Here is a 15,105-nt window from a genome sequence, read left to right as displayed (position 1 = left end):
ACAAATCCATGCAAACCGAAGGTATGCAAATAGACGGGTTTTGTTTAAACTGCCAATCCTAAAGCTTTTTCTGCAGGAGAAAAAAATAAAATCCCGGGTGGATTTCCGGAGAGGTGGCCCTTGGCTGGTCTCGAGGTTTCCGGCTTTCCCTCCCCGGCAGGCTGGGGTAGAGAATTTGCATAATGTAAACGGAGTCCTCGGTGGGGTGGCGGAGCCCCCTGGCCCCACCCCCACCTCCCGCGACCAGGCCGGTGGGAGCCTCCTAGTGCGCTTCCGGAGGCTGCCGAAAGAGGGCGCGGGCGGCTCCGAGGCTGCTCCTTTCAGCAGCTAGGCGGACCGCAGGGCGGAGCGACGGGATCTCGCGAGATTCTCGCGCGGTAGGTGCTGAGGGTTCAGCATGGCGGACTCAGGACGGCTGTTCAAGCGGGGTTCCTGCCGCTCCACTTGGCTGCGGGCCCGAAAGGCCCGGCCCCAGCTCATCCTCAGCCGCCGACCGCGCCGCCGGCTCTGGACCCTGCGTTGGTGCAGTCGGCGGCGCCTACGGAGGCGACTACTGCAAGCCCAAGCTGCCGGCGTGGACTGGAGGGAGGGAGTCCGCCAGGTGTCCCGCGTGGCGGCGGCCCGGAGACCCAAGACCGCGATCCCCAGCCCGATCCCTAGCCCGACCCCGGCCTCCGAACCCGAATTCGAATTCGAACCCGCCTCACGTTGTCCCCGGCTTCTCCCCATCCCGCCGGTGCGGCCAGTGGGCCCTGGCCGCGCATTGCTGCTGCTGCCGGTCGAACAGGTAAGTAAGGGGCGCCGGCAGGAGACTCCGAGGGCAGGGAGGGCTGGAGAGGCAGCCCCGGGAGAGCTGCAGGCTAAGAGACGACCGTGGTTTCCAGGGCCTGTTAACTCGGCTGCAAGTCGGATTCAAGTCCATCCTGTTGGTGGTCTAGGCTCACCGAGCAGCAGCGTAACAGGTACCCTGTAAAGGGGTCCCTAGGCCTTAAGAGCTAAAGGGACTTTGTTTTATTTTTATTTATTTATTTTTTTGAGACAGTCTCACTCTTTCACCCAGGCTGTAGTGCTGTGGCGCGATCTCCGCTCACTGCAACCTCCGCCTCCGGGTTCAAGTGCTTCTTGTGCCTCAGCTCCCGAGTAGCTGGAACTACAGGCGTGCCTCACCACACCCAGCTAGTTTTTGTATTTTTATTTTTATTTTTCTTTCTTTATTTTTTTTTTTCCCCTAAGACGGAATCTTGCTCTTGTTGCTCAGGCTGGAGTTCAGTGGAGCAATCTTGGCTCACTGCAACTTCTGCCTCCCGAGTTCAAGTGATTCTCCTGCCCCTCCTGCCTCAGCCTCCCGAGTAGCTGGGATTACAGGCGTGAGCCACCACGCCTGGCCTATTTTTATTTAATTTGAGAGGGAGTTTAACTCTTGTTGTCCAGGCTAGAGTGCAGTGTCGCAGTCTCAGCTCACTGCAGCCTCCACCTCCAGGGATCAAGTGATTCTCCTGCCTCAGCCTCCCAAGTAGCAGGGATTACAGGTGCTCACCACACTCCTGACTAATTTTTGTGAGTTTTTTTTTTTTTTTTTTTTTGAGACAGAGTTTCGCTCTTGTTGCCCAGGCTGGAGTGCCATGGCAATCTCGGCTCACCCAAACCTCTGCCTCCCGGGTTTAAGAGATTCTTTTGCCTCAGCCTCCTGAGTAACCGGGATTACAGGCATGTGCCACCATGCCCAGCTAATTCTGTATTTTTAGTAGAGACAGGGTTTCTCCATGTTGGTTAGGCTGGTCTCGAACTCCCGATCTTAGGTGATCCGCTCGCCTCAGCCTCACAAAGTGCTGGGAATACAGGCGTGAGCCACTGCACCTGACCTAATTTTTGTATTTTTATTTTTTATTTTTTTTCTGAGACTGAGTTTCGCTCTTGTTACCCAGGCTGGAATGCAATGGCACGATCTCGGCTCACCGCAACCTCCGCCTCCTGGGTTCAAGCAATTCTCCTGCCTCAGCCTCCCGAGTAGCTGGGACTACAGGCGCGCGCCACCATGCCCAGCTAATTTTTTGTATTTTTAGTAGAGACGGGGTTTCACCATGTTGACCAGGATGGTCTCGATCTCTTGACCTCGTGATCCACCCGCCTCGGCCTCCCAAAGTGCTGGGATTACAGGCGTGAGCCACCGCGCCCGGCCAATTTTTGTATTTTTATTTTTTTTTGAGACGGAGTTTCGCTCTTGTTACCCAGGCTGGAGTGCAATGGCGCAATCTCGGCTCACCTCAATCTCCGCCTCCTGGGTTCAGGCAATTCTCCTGCCTCAGCCTCCTGAGTAGCTGGGATTACAGGCACGCGCCACCATGCCCAGCTAATTTTTGTATTTTTAGTAGAGACGGGGTTTCACCATGTGGACCAGGATGGTCTCGATCTCTTGACCTCGTGATCCACCCGCCTCGGCCTCCCAAAGTGCTTGGATTATAGGCTTGAGCCACCGCGTCCGGCCAATTTTTGTATTTTTAGTAGAGATGGTGTTTCACCATGTTGGCCAGGCTGACCTGAAGTGATCCTCTTGCTTCAGCCTCCCAAAGTGCTGGGATTACAGATGGGAGCCCAGTCGCCCTGCCCTGAAAGGGACTTTAATAGTAAAAAACAAAACAAAACAGGCCAGGCGCAGTGGCTCATGCCTGTAGTCCCAGCACTTTGGGAGGCAGAGGCGGGCGGATCACAAGGTCAGGAGATTGAGACCACTCTGGCCAACGTGGTGAAACTCTGTCTCTACTGAAAATACAAAAATTAGCTGAGCATGGTGGCATGCACCTGTAATCTGAGCTACTCGGGAGACTGAGGCAGTAGAATCACTTGAATCTGGGAGACGGAGGTTGCAGTGAGCTGAGAGCGTGGCTACTGCACTCCAACTTGGGTGACAGAGCAAGACTCTCGCAAAAAAATATATATATACACATACGTATGTATGCACAAGACTGTCTCAAAACACACACACATACACACACACACGTACATGTACGTATGCCAGGCGCAGTGGATCATGAGGTCAGGAGTTCGAAACCAGCCTTGCCAACATAGTGAAACCCTGTCTCTACTAAAAATACAAAAATTAGCCAGGCGTGGTGGTGCGCGCCTGTAGTTCCAGCTACTAGGGAGGCTGAGGCAGGAGAATGATTTGAACCCAGGAGGCAGAGGTTGCAGTGAGCCGGTATTGCCCCACTGCATTCCAGCTTGGGTGACAGAATGAGACATTGTCTCCAAAAAAAAGGTTAAAAAAAATGCATATATATATATACATATATATATATGTAATATAAAGTATGGGCCGAGCATGGATGACTCACACCTGTAACCTCAGCCCTTTGGGAGGCTGAGGTGGGCAGATCACCTCAGGTCAGGAGTTCAAGACCAGCCTTGCCAACATGGCAAAACTCCGTCTTCACTGAAAAATACAAAAATTAACCAGACATGGTGGTGTGTGCCTATAATCCCAGCTACTCGGGAGGCTGAGGCATGAGAATTGCTTGAACTCAGGAAGCGGAGATTGCAGTGAGCCAAGATTGCACCACTGCACTCCATCCTGGGTGACAGAACGAGACCCTGTCTCAAAAACTAAATCAATAAATAAAATGAAGTATGTTCTCACGCCTGTAATCCCAGCACTTTGGGAGGCCGAGGCGGGTGGATCACAAGGTCAAGAGATCGAGACCATCCTGGTCAACATGGTGAAACCCCGTCTCTACTAAAAATACAAAAAATTAGCTGGGCATGGTGGCGCATGCCTGTAATCCCAGCTACTCAGGAGGCTGAGGCAGGAGAATTGCTTGAACCCAGGAGGCGGAGGTTGCGGTGAGCCGAGATTGCGCCATTTCACTCCAGACTGGGTAACAAGAGCGAAACTCCGTCTCAAAAAAAAAATAAAGTATGTTATGGTCACCTAGTACAATGTGATCTGTTATTTATCTGTTACTTGCAAATCAGTTACCTTTTTAAATTATTTTATTTTTCTTCAACTTTTTTATTTTTTATTGACGGGGTTTTACCATATTGGTCAGGCTGATCTCGAACTCCTGACCTCAGGTGATCTGCCCGCCTCAGCCTCCCAAAGTGCTGGGATTATAGGCGTGAGCCACTGCACCTGTCTTTTTTCCTTCAACTTTTAAGTTCCGGGGTGCACATGCAGGATGTGCAGGTTTGTTACATAGGTAAATGGGTGCCTTTGTGGTTTGCTGCACAGATCAATGTGTCACCTAGGTATTAAGGCCAGCATCCATTAGCCGTTCTTCCTCATGTCCTTCCCCCAGACCTCCACAGGCCCCAGAGTGTGTTGTTACCCACCATGTATCCATGTGTTCTCATAGTTCAAATCCTACTTATAAGTGAGAACATGCTGTTAGGTTTTCTGTACCTGAATTACTTTGCTAAAGATAACAGCTTCCAGCTCCATCTATGTCCCTGCAAAGGACATGATCTCGTTCCTTTTTTTGTTTTTGAGACGGAGTTTCGCTCTCGTTACCCAGGCTGGAGTGCAATGGCGCGATCTCGGCTCACCGCACCTCTGCCTCCTGGGTTCAGGCAATTTTCCTGCCTCAGCCTCCTGAGTAGCTGGGATTACAGGCACACGCCACCATGCCCAGCTAATTTTTTGTATTTTTAGTAGAGATGGGGTTTCACCGTGTTGACCAGGATGGTCTCGATCTCTTGACCTCGTGATCCACCCGCCTCGGCCTCCCAAAGTGCTGGGATTACAGGCTTGAGCCACCACGTCCGGCCGATCTCGTTCCTTTTTATGGCTATACCCTTTCTAAAATTTTTGTTTTATTTAATTTTTATTTATTTGAGACAATATGACTCTGTTGCCCAGGCTGCAGTGTAGTGGCATGATCTCAGCTCACTGCAACCTCTGCCTCCGGATTCAAGTGATTCTCATGCCTCAGCCTCTGGAGTAGCTGAGATTACAGGCAAATGCCCAGCTAATTTTTGTAATTTTAGTAGAGATGGTGGGATGGGGGTGGGGGTCAGGTAGAGGGGGTTTGCCACATTGTCCATGTTGGTCTCAAACTCCTGGCCTCAAGTGATCTCCCTCACCTCCTCCTCCCAGAGTTCTGGAATTACAGGTGTAAACCACGATGCCTGGCCCAGTATTTATTATTGATGGAATGCAATGGTGTAATTATGGCTCACTGAAGCCTCTACCTCCCAGACCCAAGCAGTCCACCCACCTCAGCCTCCCAAGTAGCTAGGACCACAGATGCCTGCCACTGCACCCCTGCTAAGTTTTAAATGTTTTGTAGAGAGAGAGGTCTTACTATGTTGCCCAGGCTGATCTTGAACTCCTCGGCTTAAGTGATCCTCCTGCCTCAGCTTCCCAAAGTGTTGGGATTACAAGTGTGAGTTACTGTGCCTGGTCTTAGCTGCCTTTTGATGTATGAATAGCAAGTTAAAATTTTAGAATGTTTCAGTCATGGCCAGTTGCAGTGGCTCACGCCTGTAATCCCAGCACTTTGGGAGGCCAAGGCGGGCGGATTACCTGAGGTTGGGAGTTCGAGACCAGCCTGAGAAACTCCATCTCTAGTAAAAGTACAAAAATTAGCCGGGTGTGGTGGCGGATGCCTGTAATCCCAGCTACTCAGGAGGCTGAGGCAGGGGAATTGCTTGAATCTGGGAGGCGGAGATTTGAGTGAGCCAAGATTGGGCCATTGCATTCCAGCCTAGGCAACAAGAGCAAAACTCTGTCTCAAAAAGAAAAGAACATTTCAGTTCTTAGTGACAGGATCTATAATATTTGTTTTTTCTGTTTTCTTTCCCTGCTAGGGTTTTACTTTTAGTGGCATCTGTCGTGTGACTTGCCTCTATGGCCAGGTGCAGGTATTTGGTTTTACCATCAGCCAAGGCCAGCCTGCCCAAGACATCTTCTCTGTGTATACCCACTCTTGCCTGACTATCAATGCACTTCATTACTCGATGCCTGAGAAAAACAAGAAGGAACTCAAAAGGGAAGCCCGGATGTTGCTCAAATCTCATCTTAACCTGGGTAATAAAAAGAACTGGGTAATAATTTACTGAGGACCTACTGTAATAAGGCTAATTAATAATTTTTCCATGTTTACTGTGATCTAGACATTGTGCTAAGAACTTTGCTATATATCTATATAGACCCTTACAAGGGTCCTGAGGGTGAAAGTACTATGATTTTCACCATTTTACAGACAAGAAAAATTGTTCAAGGCCACAGTTATTATGTGACAAACCTAGATTGACTTCTCCTCCCAGGTGTGATCTTAGTATGCAATATGACCCCCTGAAAAAGGCTCTCAACTGTAATTCCTACTCTCCTAAAGTTTATAGTTTAGCTGAGGAGATGGCAGTCCTAAAGGGTGTGGAATATAATGAAATTACTACTTCTAAGGCAGTTTATTTTTCTCTTTACAGATGACAGGCGTTGGTCGATGCAGAATTTTTCTCCCCTGTGTTCCATTGTGTTGCTGGAACATCTGAAAACTACCACTGTGAACTTCATAACCAGCTATCCAGGTGCATCCTGCGTTTTTGTGCAAGAGGTAGAACCCGTTTTCATTCAGAGTTTTGCTAATTACTTGCACCAAAGCAATGATATCAAATGAATATGCATGATGTTGTCTCGGAAGAGCAGTTTGTCTGTCACATGAGTGCTCTCGGCCCTCTCCCAGGCACTTCCTCCAGCCACTATGTAGGTCCTACAGAATGTAATACGTGTTTATGGAAAATAGCATAGAAAGGTATGTCATGAAAAATGTTCATCCTCCCCTCCTTAGCTTTATTCCTCAGTAAAAACCACCATTTTATATTGTAGTTGGTTAAGTGCTTTTTGGGTTTTTATTAGCACCACACTCTAACCAACTGAACTAAACTAACCAGTCCTGCTTTTTTGGGTGTTTTGTTTTGTTTTTTAAACAGAGTCTCGCTCTGTCTCCCAGGCTGGAGTGCAATGGCACGATTTCTGCTCACGAACTCCTGTGCTCAAGGATCTACCTGCCTCCAAAAATGCTGAATTACAACGTGAGCCACCGTGTCTGGCCTCATCTCTAAATTTTTGCTGGCCATGTTATTCATTCCCTTAAGTTCTCTTATTGTAATTGTCTCTCGTGGGCCAGTAGGTGGAGTCTAATCTACAGGATTGGCAGACAGACTGGATATGTGAAGTGTGAGGAAAAATCAAGGAGTCACAGCAGGTTTTTGGGCTTAAACACTGAGGTGCACGTAGTCGCCATTGTTGGGGACACTGCAGGAGGAGTGGGTTTCGATTTGTTAACCTTCAGATGCCTGGTAGACATCCAGTTTGACGTGTCAAGTGGGCAGTTGAATATGTGAGTCTGGAGTTCAGGGAAGAGTTGGGAGGTGCAAATATGGGAGCCTTCAGCAGAGAGGATACCCAGGCCACCAGATTCGATAATAATGCTGATGGAGTTGAAAAGATAGAAACAAGACAGTTTCAGCTCCAAGTCCTGGGGCACTCCAAGAAAAGGTCCAGGCAAAGATGAGGGAGCAGAAGATATTCATCGGGGTTGGCTAAAAACCCAGTGTGTGATGTCCTGTAGGTCAGGAAGTCTTTGAAGGAGGCTTAACTGAACAGTGGTGACAGATGCTGCTGGTAGTCAGGTGAGACCTGAGAAAGCACCATCTGTAGAGGGCGGGAAGTAGCCTGATTGGAACAGGGTCAAGAGCCTGGGTGGAGAGGGACTCCTGAGTTTGGTAAAAGTTAGCGGTAAAGGGAAGGAAAAAAATGAAGTAGTAACTGGGTAAGTATGATCAGGAGAGTTTTGCAATTTTGTTAAGATGAAAAAAATTTGCTGGAACATGGCAGATGGGAATGATACAGAGGAGAGGGGAGGTGGCCAAGCAACAGAGGATGCCGGAACTGTGTCTGTGACTTGGCTACCAGGGATGGGTCTGGTTCTGGCATCATGTGGCCTTAGGAGCACAGCCAGGTCATTCATAGTGGCTGGAGGAAGTGCCTAGGAGAGGGCCAGAGGAAGCAGAAGGTGTCCTCTGATTATTTCCCGCTGCACTGGGAAATGGAATCAAGGTCATCGCTGTGTGGGAAGCAGATAGATACAAGGTGGGTGTCGGGAATCTGAAGTGAAAGGAGCGAGGAAATGAGAGCGGGACAGTGAACGGACTGTTGTGATTGCCTGTTAGTCACTCAGAGGCCAGTAGCTGGACCAGGACTGCAGAGGAGGGGATGCAATTGCCTGTTCCCAAGCATTTGCTGCTGAACGTGAATGCTCCAGATGCCATGGGGAAGTCACATTCTTTTTTCATTTATTTTCAGCTTTCTGTGTTTTTTCTGAGACTTCACCTCTGTTCATATTTCTTATGCTCTTTCTTGGATACTTCCCTCCCCATCCCATCTTCTGGATGTCAGTAGGTTCTGGAGCTGTTTTTTCACATAAGGGAGAGAGTAAACTTGATTATCTAATTTTGTTAAATGTTCTTTTGCCCTCAGTGATTGACAGTTACACACAGTATAGAATGGGTGGTTCAAAAGCCTTTTTTCTCAAATTGTTGAAGGCTGCCTTCCATTGTTTTCTAGAATCCAGCATTGCCAATAGGAAGCCTCACACTAGGCTGCTTCTCATTTGTTTTTCTTTTTTTTTTTTTTGAGATGGGAGTCTCACTCGGTCACCCAGGCTGGAGTGCAGTAGCACGATCTTGGCTTACTGCAACCTTTGCCTCCTAGATTCAAGTGATTCTTCTGCCTCAGCCTCTCAAGTAGCTGTGACTACAGGCGTGCACCACCATACCTGGCTAATTTTTGTAGCTTTTTTTTTCTCTTTTTAGAGATGGGGGTCTCGCTATGTTGCCCAGGCTGGAGTACAGTGGCTATTCACAGATGCGATCCCACTACTGATCAGCATGGGAGTTTTGACCTGCTCTGTTTCCGACCTGGGCTGGTTCACCCCTTCTTAGGCAACCTGGTGGTCCCCCACTTCTGGGAGGTCACCATATTGATGCTGAACTTAGTGTGGACACCCAATCGGCATAGCACACTACTACTCAGAACTCCTGGGCTCAAGTGATCCTCCCACCTCAGCCTCCCGAGTAGCTGGGACTACAGGCACGCGCCACTGCCCCCAGCAATTTTTGTAGTTTTCATAGAGATCGGGTTTCACTATATTGGCCAGGCTGGTCTTGAACTCATGACCTCGTGATCTGCCTGCCTCAATCTCTCAGAGTGCTGGGATTACAGGCTTGAGCCACTGCGCCCAAACTCTTCATGACGTCTTTATTCTCAGGGTTGATGAATTGCAAGAGGATGTGCTCACGGGCGGGTCCCTTCCTTCATCCTCTTCTGTGGTGAGCTGGCTCCATCTGAGCCTTACCTGCTTCAGCGAGGGCCTGCTCTTCCTTTCCGTGGGTTGCTTTTCCAGTCCTTCTGGACTTCACAGACATGTCTTCTCCCTCTTTTCAGCTCTGCTTGCATATTTCTATTTGTTTTTGCTTTATGTTTTCAGAGGTTGCCTTGACTTGATTTTACGTCACCCCCCTAGTCTAGAGCCAGGCCTCCTGCTGAAGATATCCTGTGCAGTCATGCCTCGCCAGGCATTTTCTTTTTCTCGTTAGTCTCCTGCAGAGGCAGTGGCAGCTCGGGAGAAACCAGAAACTGAAAACAGGCGTGAACCACTTTAGGAATAAATAGAGTTAGCAACACGTGTGGATGGGTTGGATTTTGGGGCACAAGACAGAGGAAGGAAATAATTTATCTTCTCTGGCTCACAACTCTGTGAGGCTTGTTTAATTTAGTACTGAAGAAAAAAAGTGTGCCTTTTTTCACCTTAAAGTTTAAATTGTTGATTTCAGAGTCCATCTCCCCAGATTAATCCTGAACATTTAGTCTTGAGGTCTGTTGGCATCAGAAAAGAGAAAAAAAAGAAAGGCCTGCAGTTAACTGAGAGCACCCTGTCAGCCCTGGAAGAGGTAGTCAGTGCTTCCTGTGGTGAGTAACACACACTGGTCACCCTCAGCGTCTGTTCACCAAAGCCCCAGAGGATTGTTACCCATAATTCATGTCCAAGGAAGATGGCTAATTGTAGGAATCAATGTTTGTTCCCTGCAGAAGAAGTAGATGGCTGCCCTGTCATTCTGGTTTGTGGATCCCAGGATGTTGGAAAGTCAACATTCAATAGATACCTGATTAACCAGTTGTTAAATAGGTAAGAGTGCTTTTCTTACAGCCCTGACACGTTACTAGATTTGTGGCATGAAGTGGGGTTTTTGATTTGGTTGGAGTGCTTCTTGGCTTCTAGCTGGAGATGACATACAGCTCTAAGGCTGCCCAGCCGAAGCATCCGCTTCTCACTGCCCTCTGTTTTGCAGTATGTGACAATGCTCTAGCGTGGGCTGACTTGCCCTTGCCTTCCGGGAACTTCCAAGAGGAGACGCTTGGTCTCAGAGTCTGTATTTATAAGTTCTGTTGTGTGTATGTATGTTTTGTTTTGTTTGTTTTATCCACCAACTTTGCCTCCCAAAATCGTGTGTGTATGTTTTAATTTTTTTTTCAGAAAGGGTCTCCCTCAGGCTGGAGTGCAATGGCACAGTCATGCTTCACTATAGTGTTGAACTCCTGGGCTCAAGTGATCCTCCTGCGTCAGCCTCCTGAGTAGCTGGGACTACAGGCATGGGCCACCATGCCCAGCTGATTTTTTAATTTTAATTTTTTGTAGCGATGAGTTCTTGCTATGTTGCCTAGTCTGGTCTTGAACTCCTGGTGATTTTAATTTTTTTTTTTGAGACCAGGTCTGGCTGTGTTGCCCAGCCGAAAGTACAGTAGCACAAACTTGGCTTGCTGCAGCCTCTACCTCCTGGGTTCAAGCAGTCCTCCCACTTCAGCCTCCCAAGTAGCTGGGACCACAGTAGCGCACCACTACACCTGGCTAATTTGTTTTGTTTTGTTTTTGTAGACAGAGGAGGTTGCTGTGTTGGCCAGGCTGGTCTTGCTGGTCTTGAACTCCTGGGCTCAAGCAATCCTCCTACCTTGGCCTCACAAAGTGCTGGGATTACAGGTGTGAGCCACCGTGCCAGACCTGAAATTTTACCTTTAAAACAACAGAGGTAGGTTATGGTGGCTTACATCTGCAGTCCCAGAACTCTGGGAGGCCAAGGTGAGAGGATTACTTGAGCCAAGGAGTTCAAGTCTACCGTGAGCTATGTCACACAACTGCACTCCAGCCTGGGTGACAGAGTAAGACTCTGTCTCAAAAAAAAAAAAAAAAAATTCAGGCCAGGTGCAGTGACTCACACCTGTAATCCCAGCACTTTGGGAGGCTGAGGCAAGTGGATCATTTGAGGTCAGGAGTTCAAGATCAGCCTGGCATACATGGTGAAACCCCATCTCTACTAAAAATACAAAAATTAGCCAGGCATGGTGGTGGGCTCCTGTGATCCCACCTACTCCAGAGGCTGAGGCAGGAGGATTGAATGAACTGGGGAGGGGGAGGTTGCAGTGAGCCAAGATCACGCCATTGCACTTCAGCCTGGGCAACAGAGTGAGACTCCATCTTAAAAAAGAAAAAATTCTCTGAAAGACCAAGTCGTCCCCATGTTATGAATGGACAATGTGACCATGCCTGCGCCACATTTTCTCTTGACTTGTTTTTATTTTTTATTTTTTGGCATGCCCATCTTAGGGTCTGTTCTGGGATCTCTTGTTTTTAATCACTGATTGTCGTCTTTGGGGCATCACTTCTAAAGTGCTGCGTGGTGTGGATTATCCCTGTGTATCACGTGAAATCTTGACTGTCTGATTATGCTTTCTGCAGAGTAAAGCTAGTTAGGATTTTCTTTCTTTTTTCTTTTTGAACAATTTGCAGTCTTCCCTGCGTTGACTATTTGGAATGTGATCTGGGACAGACAGAATTTACCCCTCCTGGTTGCATTTCTTTACTTAATATTACAGAACCAGTTCTGGGTATGTATTATGTATTTCTTGAATGTCTTGGTTTTATAAAATTCTTATGTAATGATGCTTACGTAAACTAAGAAAATAGAACAGTATAAAATATTGAAAGTGAACATGTGCCTACCAAACTCATGGTCTAAATAACTGCTCCTCTAACCTCCAAAAAACAAACTATGCTGCTTTTCCATTTTAGGAAATGGAACTGCTATTCATTGTGTTATGTAAATTAGAAACACATCTTTCCCTAATATCACATCTTATGTACAACTATCTAACCCAAGAAATGAACACGGAATCAATACTGTTCATCAAGCCAGATGTGATGGCTCAGACTTGTAATCCCAGCACTTTGGGAGGCCGAGGCGGGCGGATCACCTAAGGTCAGGAGTTCGAGACCAGCCTGGCCAACATGGTGAAACCCCATCTGTACTAAAAGTACAAAAATTACCTGGGCATAGTGGTACATGCCTGTAGTCCCAGCTACTCAGGAGGCTGAGGCAGGAGAATCGCTTGAACCCGGGAGATGGAGGTTGCAGTGAGCCGAGATCATGCCATTGCACTCCAGCCTGGGTGACAGAGCAAGACTCTGTCTCAAGAAAAACCCCAAAAAACAAAAATTAGCTGGATTTGGTGGCATGTGCTTATAGTCCCAGCTACTTGGGAGGCCAAGGTAGGAGAATCTGAACCCAGGAGGTGGAGGTTGCAGTGAGCCAAGATCATGCCACTATACTCTAACCTAGGCAACAGAGTGAGATTCTATAGCAAAAAAAAAAAAAATACTGTTACCCAGTCTACAGATTTTATTCAAAATTCACCAGTTATCCTAATGTCTTTTATCTGGTTCAGAACCTAACCCACAATTCTTCATCACTTTTTTTTTTTTTAAATAATATAGAACACTTCATGAATTTGCATGTCATCTTTGTGTAGGCCCTTTGCCAATCTTCTCTGTATCATTCCAGATTTTAGTTTATGTGCTGCTGAAGTAAGTACCACATTGCTTTTTCTTTTTTCTTTTTTTGAGCTGGAGTCTTGTTCTATCGCCCAGGCAGACTGGAGTGCAGTGGCACAATCTATGCTCACTGTAGCCTCCGCCTACTGGGTTCCAGCGATTCTCCTGCCTCAGCCTCCTGAGTAGCTGTGACTAAAGGTACGCATCACAATGCCCAGCTATTTTTTACATTTTTAGGAGAGACAGGCTTTCACCATGTTCGCCAGGCTGGTCTCGAACTCCTGACTTCAGGTCATCCACTCACCTCTGACTCCCAAAGTGCTGGGATTATAGGCATGAGGCACTGTGCCTGGCCACAACTTTTTTGTTGTGTTTGCAACATGGTGAGACCCTGTCTCTACACAAAATTTAAAAATTAGTTGGGTGTGGTTTTTTTGTCATCCCAAAATGAACACTGTACTCATTAAAGAATAACTTCCCCTGGGAGGCTGAGGCAGGAGAATCACTTGAACCCAGAGGTTGTGGTGAGCCGAGATGGCACCATTGCACGCCAGCCTAGACAACAGGAGCAAAACTTCGTCTCAAAAAAAAAAAAAGGAGAAGAATAACTCTGGCTTGTCCTCTTTCCTAGCCCTTAGAGACCTCTGTTCCACTTTTTGTCCCTATGAATCTGACTATTCTCATGTAAGTGGAGTCATACAATACTTATCCTTTGTCTGGCTTACTTTACTCAGCATAGTATTGTCTGAATCCATTCATGTTGTAGCATGTATCAAAATTTAATTCCTGGCCAGGTGCTATGGGTCACACCTGTAATCCCAGCACTTTGGGAGGCCAAGGCGGGCAGATTGCTTGAGCCTGCGAGTTCAAGACCTGGGTAGCATGGTGAAACCTAGTCTCTATAAAAAATACAAAAATTAGCGGGGCTTGGTGGTCCATGCCTGTAGTCCAGCTGGCAGGAGGATCACTTGAACCTGGGAGGTAGAGGTTGCAGTGAGCTGAGATTGCACCATTATGCTCCAGCCTGGGCGACAGAGTGAGATTCTGTCCAAATAAATAAATTCCTTTTGATGGGTGAATGTTACTCAATTGTAGGTATGTATAATATTTAGTTTATCCATTCAGCTGTTGATGGACACTTGGGTTCTTTCTACATTTTGGCTTTCGTGAACAATGCTGCTATGAACATGGGTATCAAGTATCTCCTCCGGATCCTGCTTTCAGTTCTTTCAGATACATACCGAGGAGAGGAATTGCTGGGTCATTTGGTAGTTCTGTGTTTAATGTTTTGAGAACTGCCAAACTGTTTTTCACAGTAGCTGCATTTTACTTTTCCAGCAGCAATGCACAAGAGTTCTAATTTTTCCATATCCTCACCAATGCTTAATTTGATTATAGCAATCCGAGAATGTGTGAAGTAATGTCTCATTTTGGTTTGGTTTATATTTCCTTAAATGACTAACGATGTTGAACGTGTGCTTATTGGCCATTTGTATATCTTTGGATAAATGTCTATTCCAGTTCTTGAATATTGCCTTTTTTTTTTTTTTTTTGAGATGGAGTCTTGCTCTGTCCCTGAGGCTGGAGTACAATGGCGCAATCTCGGCTCACTGCAACTGCCACTTCCTTGGTTCCAGTGATTCTCCTGTCTCAGCCTCCCAAGTAGCTGGGATTACAGGCGTGCGTCACCACAGGAGGCTGGGAGGTCGAGGCTGCAGTGTGCTATGATCACACGGCTGCATTCCAGCTGGGTGACAAAGCGAGACTCTGTCTCTTAAAAAAAAATTAAAATTAAGGGCCGGGCACGGTGGTTCACGCCTGTAATCCCAGCACTTTGGGAGGCCGAGGCGGGTGGATGACAAGGTCAAGAGATCGAGACCATCCTGGTCAACATGGTGAAACCTCATCTCTACTAAAAATACAAAAAATGAGCTGGGCATGGTGGCGCGTGCCTGTAATCCCAACTACTCAGGAGGCTGAGGCAGGAGAATTGCCTGAACCCAGGAGGTGGAGGTTGCAGTGAGCCGAGATCACACCATTTCACTTCAGCCTGGGTAACAAGAGCAAAACTCCGTCTCAAAAAAAAAAAAAAATTTTTTTTAAATTAAAGGTAGTTTTTAATATAGAAGTCTTTCATCTTCTTGGTTATTGTACCATGTATTTTATTTGTTGTTGCTATTTTAAATGAGACTGCTTTCTTTTTTCTATTTTTATTTATTTATTTATT

General features: G+C 47.1%; 1 protein-coding gene and 1 non-coding gene across 2 annotated transcripts in view; one reads left to right on the top strand and one right to left on the bottom strand.

Annotated features, from left to right (window-relative positions):
- The first annotated feature begins 397 nt into the window (after nt 1–397).
- NOL9 (nucleolar protein 9) overlaps nt 398–15,105 on the top strand; it is a 28,443-nt gene continuing 13,735 nt past the window's right edge. The window contains exons 1-6 of the mRNA XM_012473650.2: nt 398–787; nt 5,803–6,022; nt 6,421–6,548; nt 9,829–9,964; nt 10,085–10,181; nt 11,838–11,935. Of these exons, the coding sequence (XP_012329073.1) occupies nt 398–787; nt 5,803–6,022; nt 6,421–6,548; nt 9,829–9,964; nt 10,085–10,181; nt 11,838–11,935 (1,069 nt within the window). The remainder of the gene's footprint in view (nt 788–5,802; nt 6,023–6,420; nt 6,549–9,828; nt 9,965–10,084; nt 10,182–11,837; nt 11,936–15,105) is intronic.
- Nucleotides 12,812–12,919, bottom strand: LOC135269532 (U6 spliceosomal RNA). The gene has a single exon (XR_010337795.1). It is a non-coding gene; the product is annotated as a U6 spliceosomal RNA (small nuclear RNA).

This window comes from Aotus nancymaae, unplaced genomic scaffold (assembly GCF_030222135.1).
Source record: "Aotus nancymaae isolate 86718 unplaced genomic scaffold, 86718_ANA_hifiasm-v0.15.2.pri h1tg000053l, whole genome shotgun sequence".
Lineage (NCBI taxonomy): Eukaryota > Metazoa > Chordata > Mammalia > Primates > Aotidae > Aotus > Aotus nancymaae.
The sequence above is the reverse complement of the archived record's forward strand: the minus strand, read 5'-3'. Positions and strand labels throughout refer to the sequence as shown.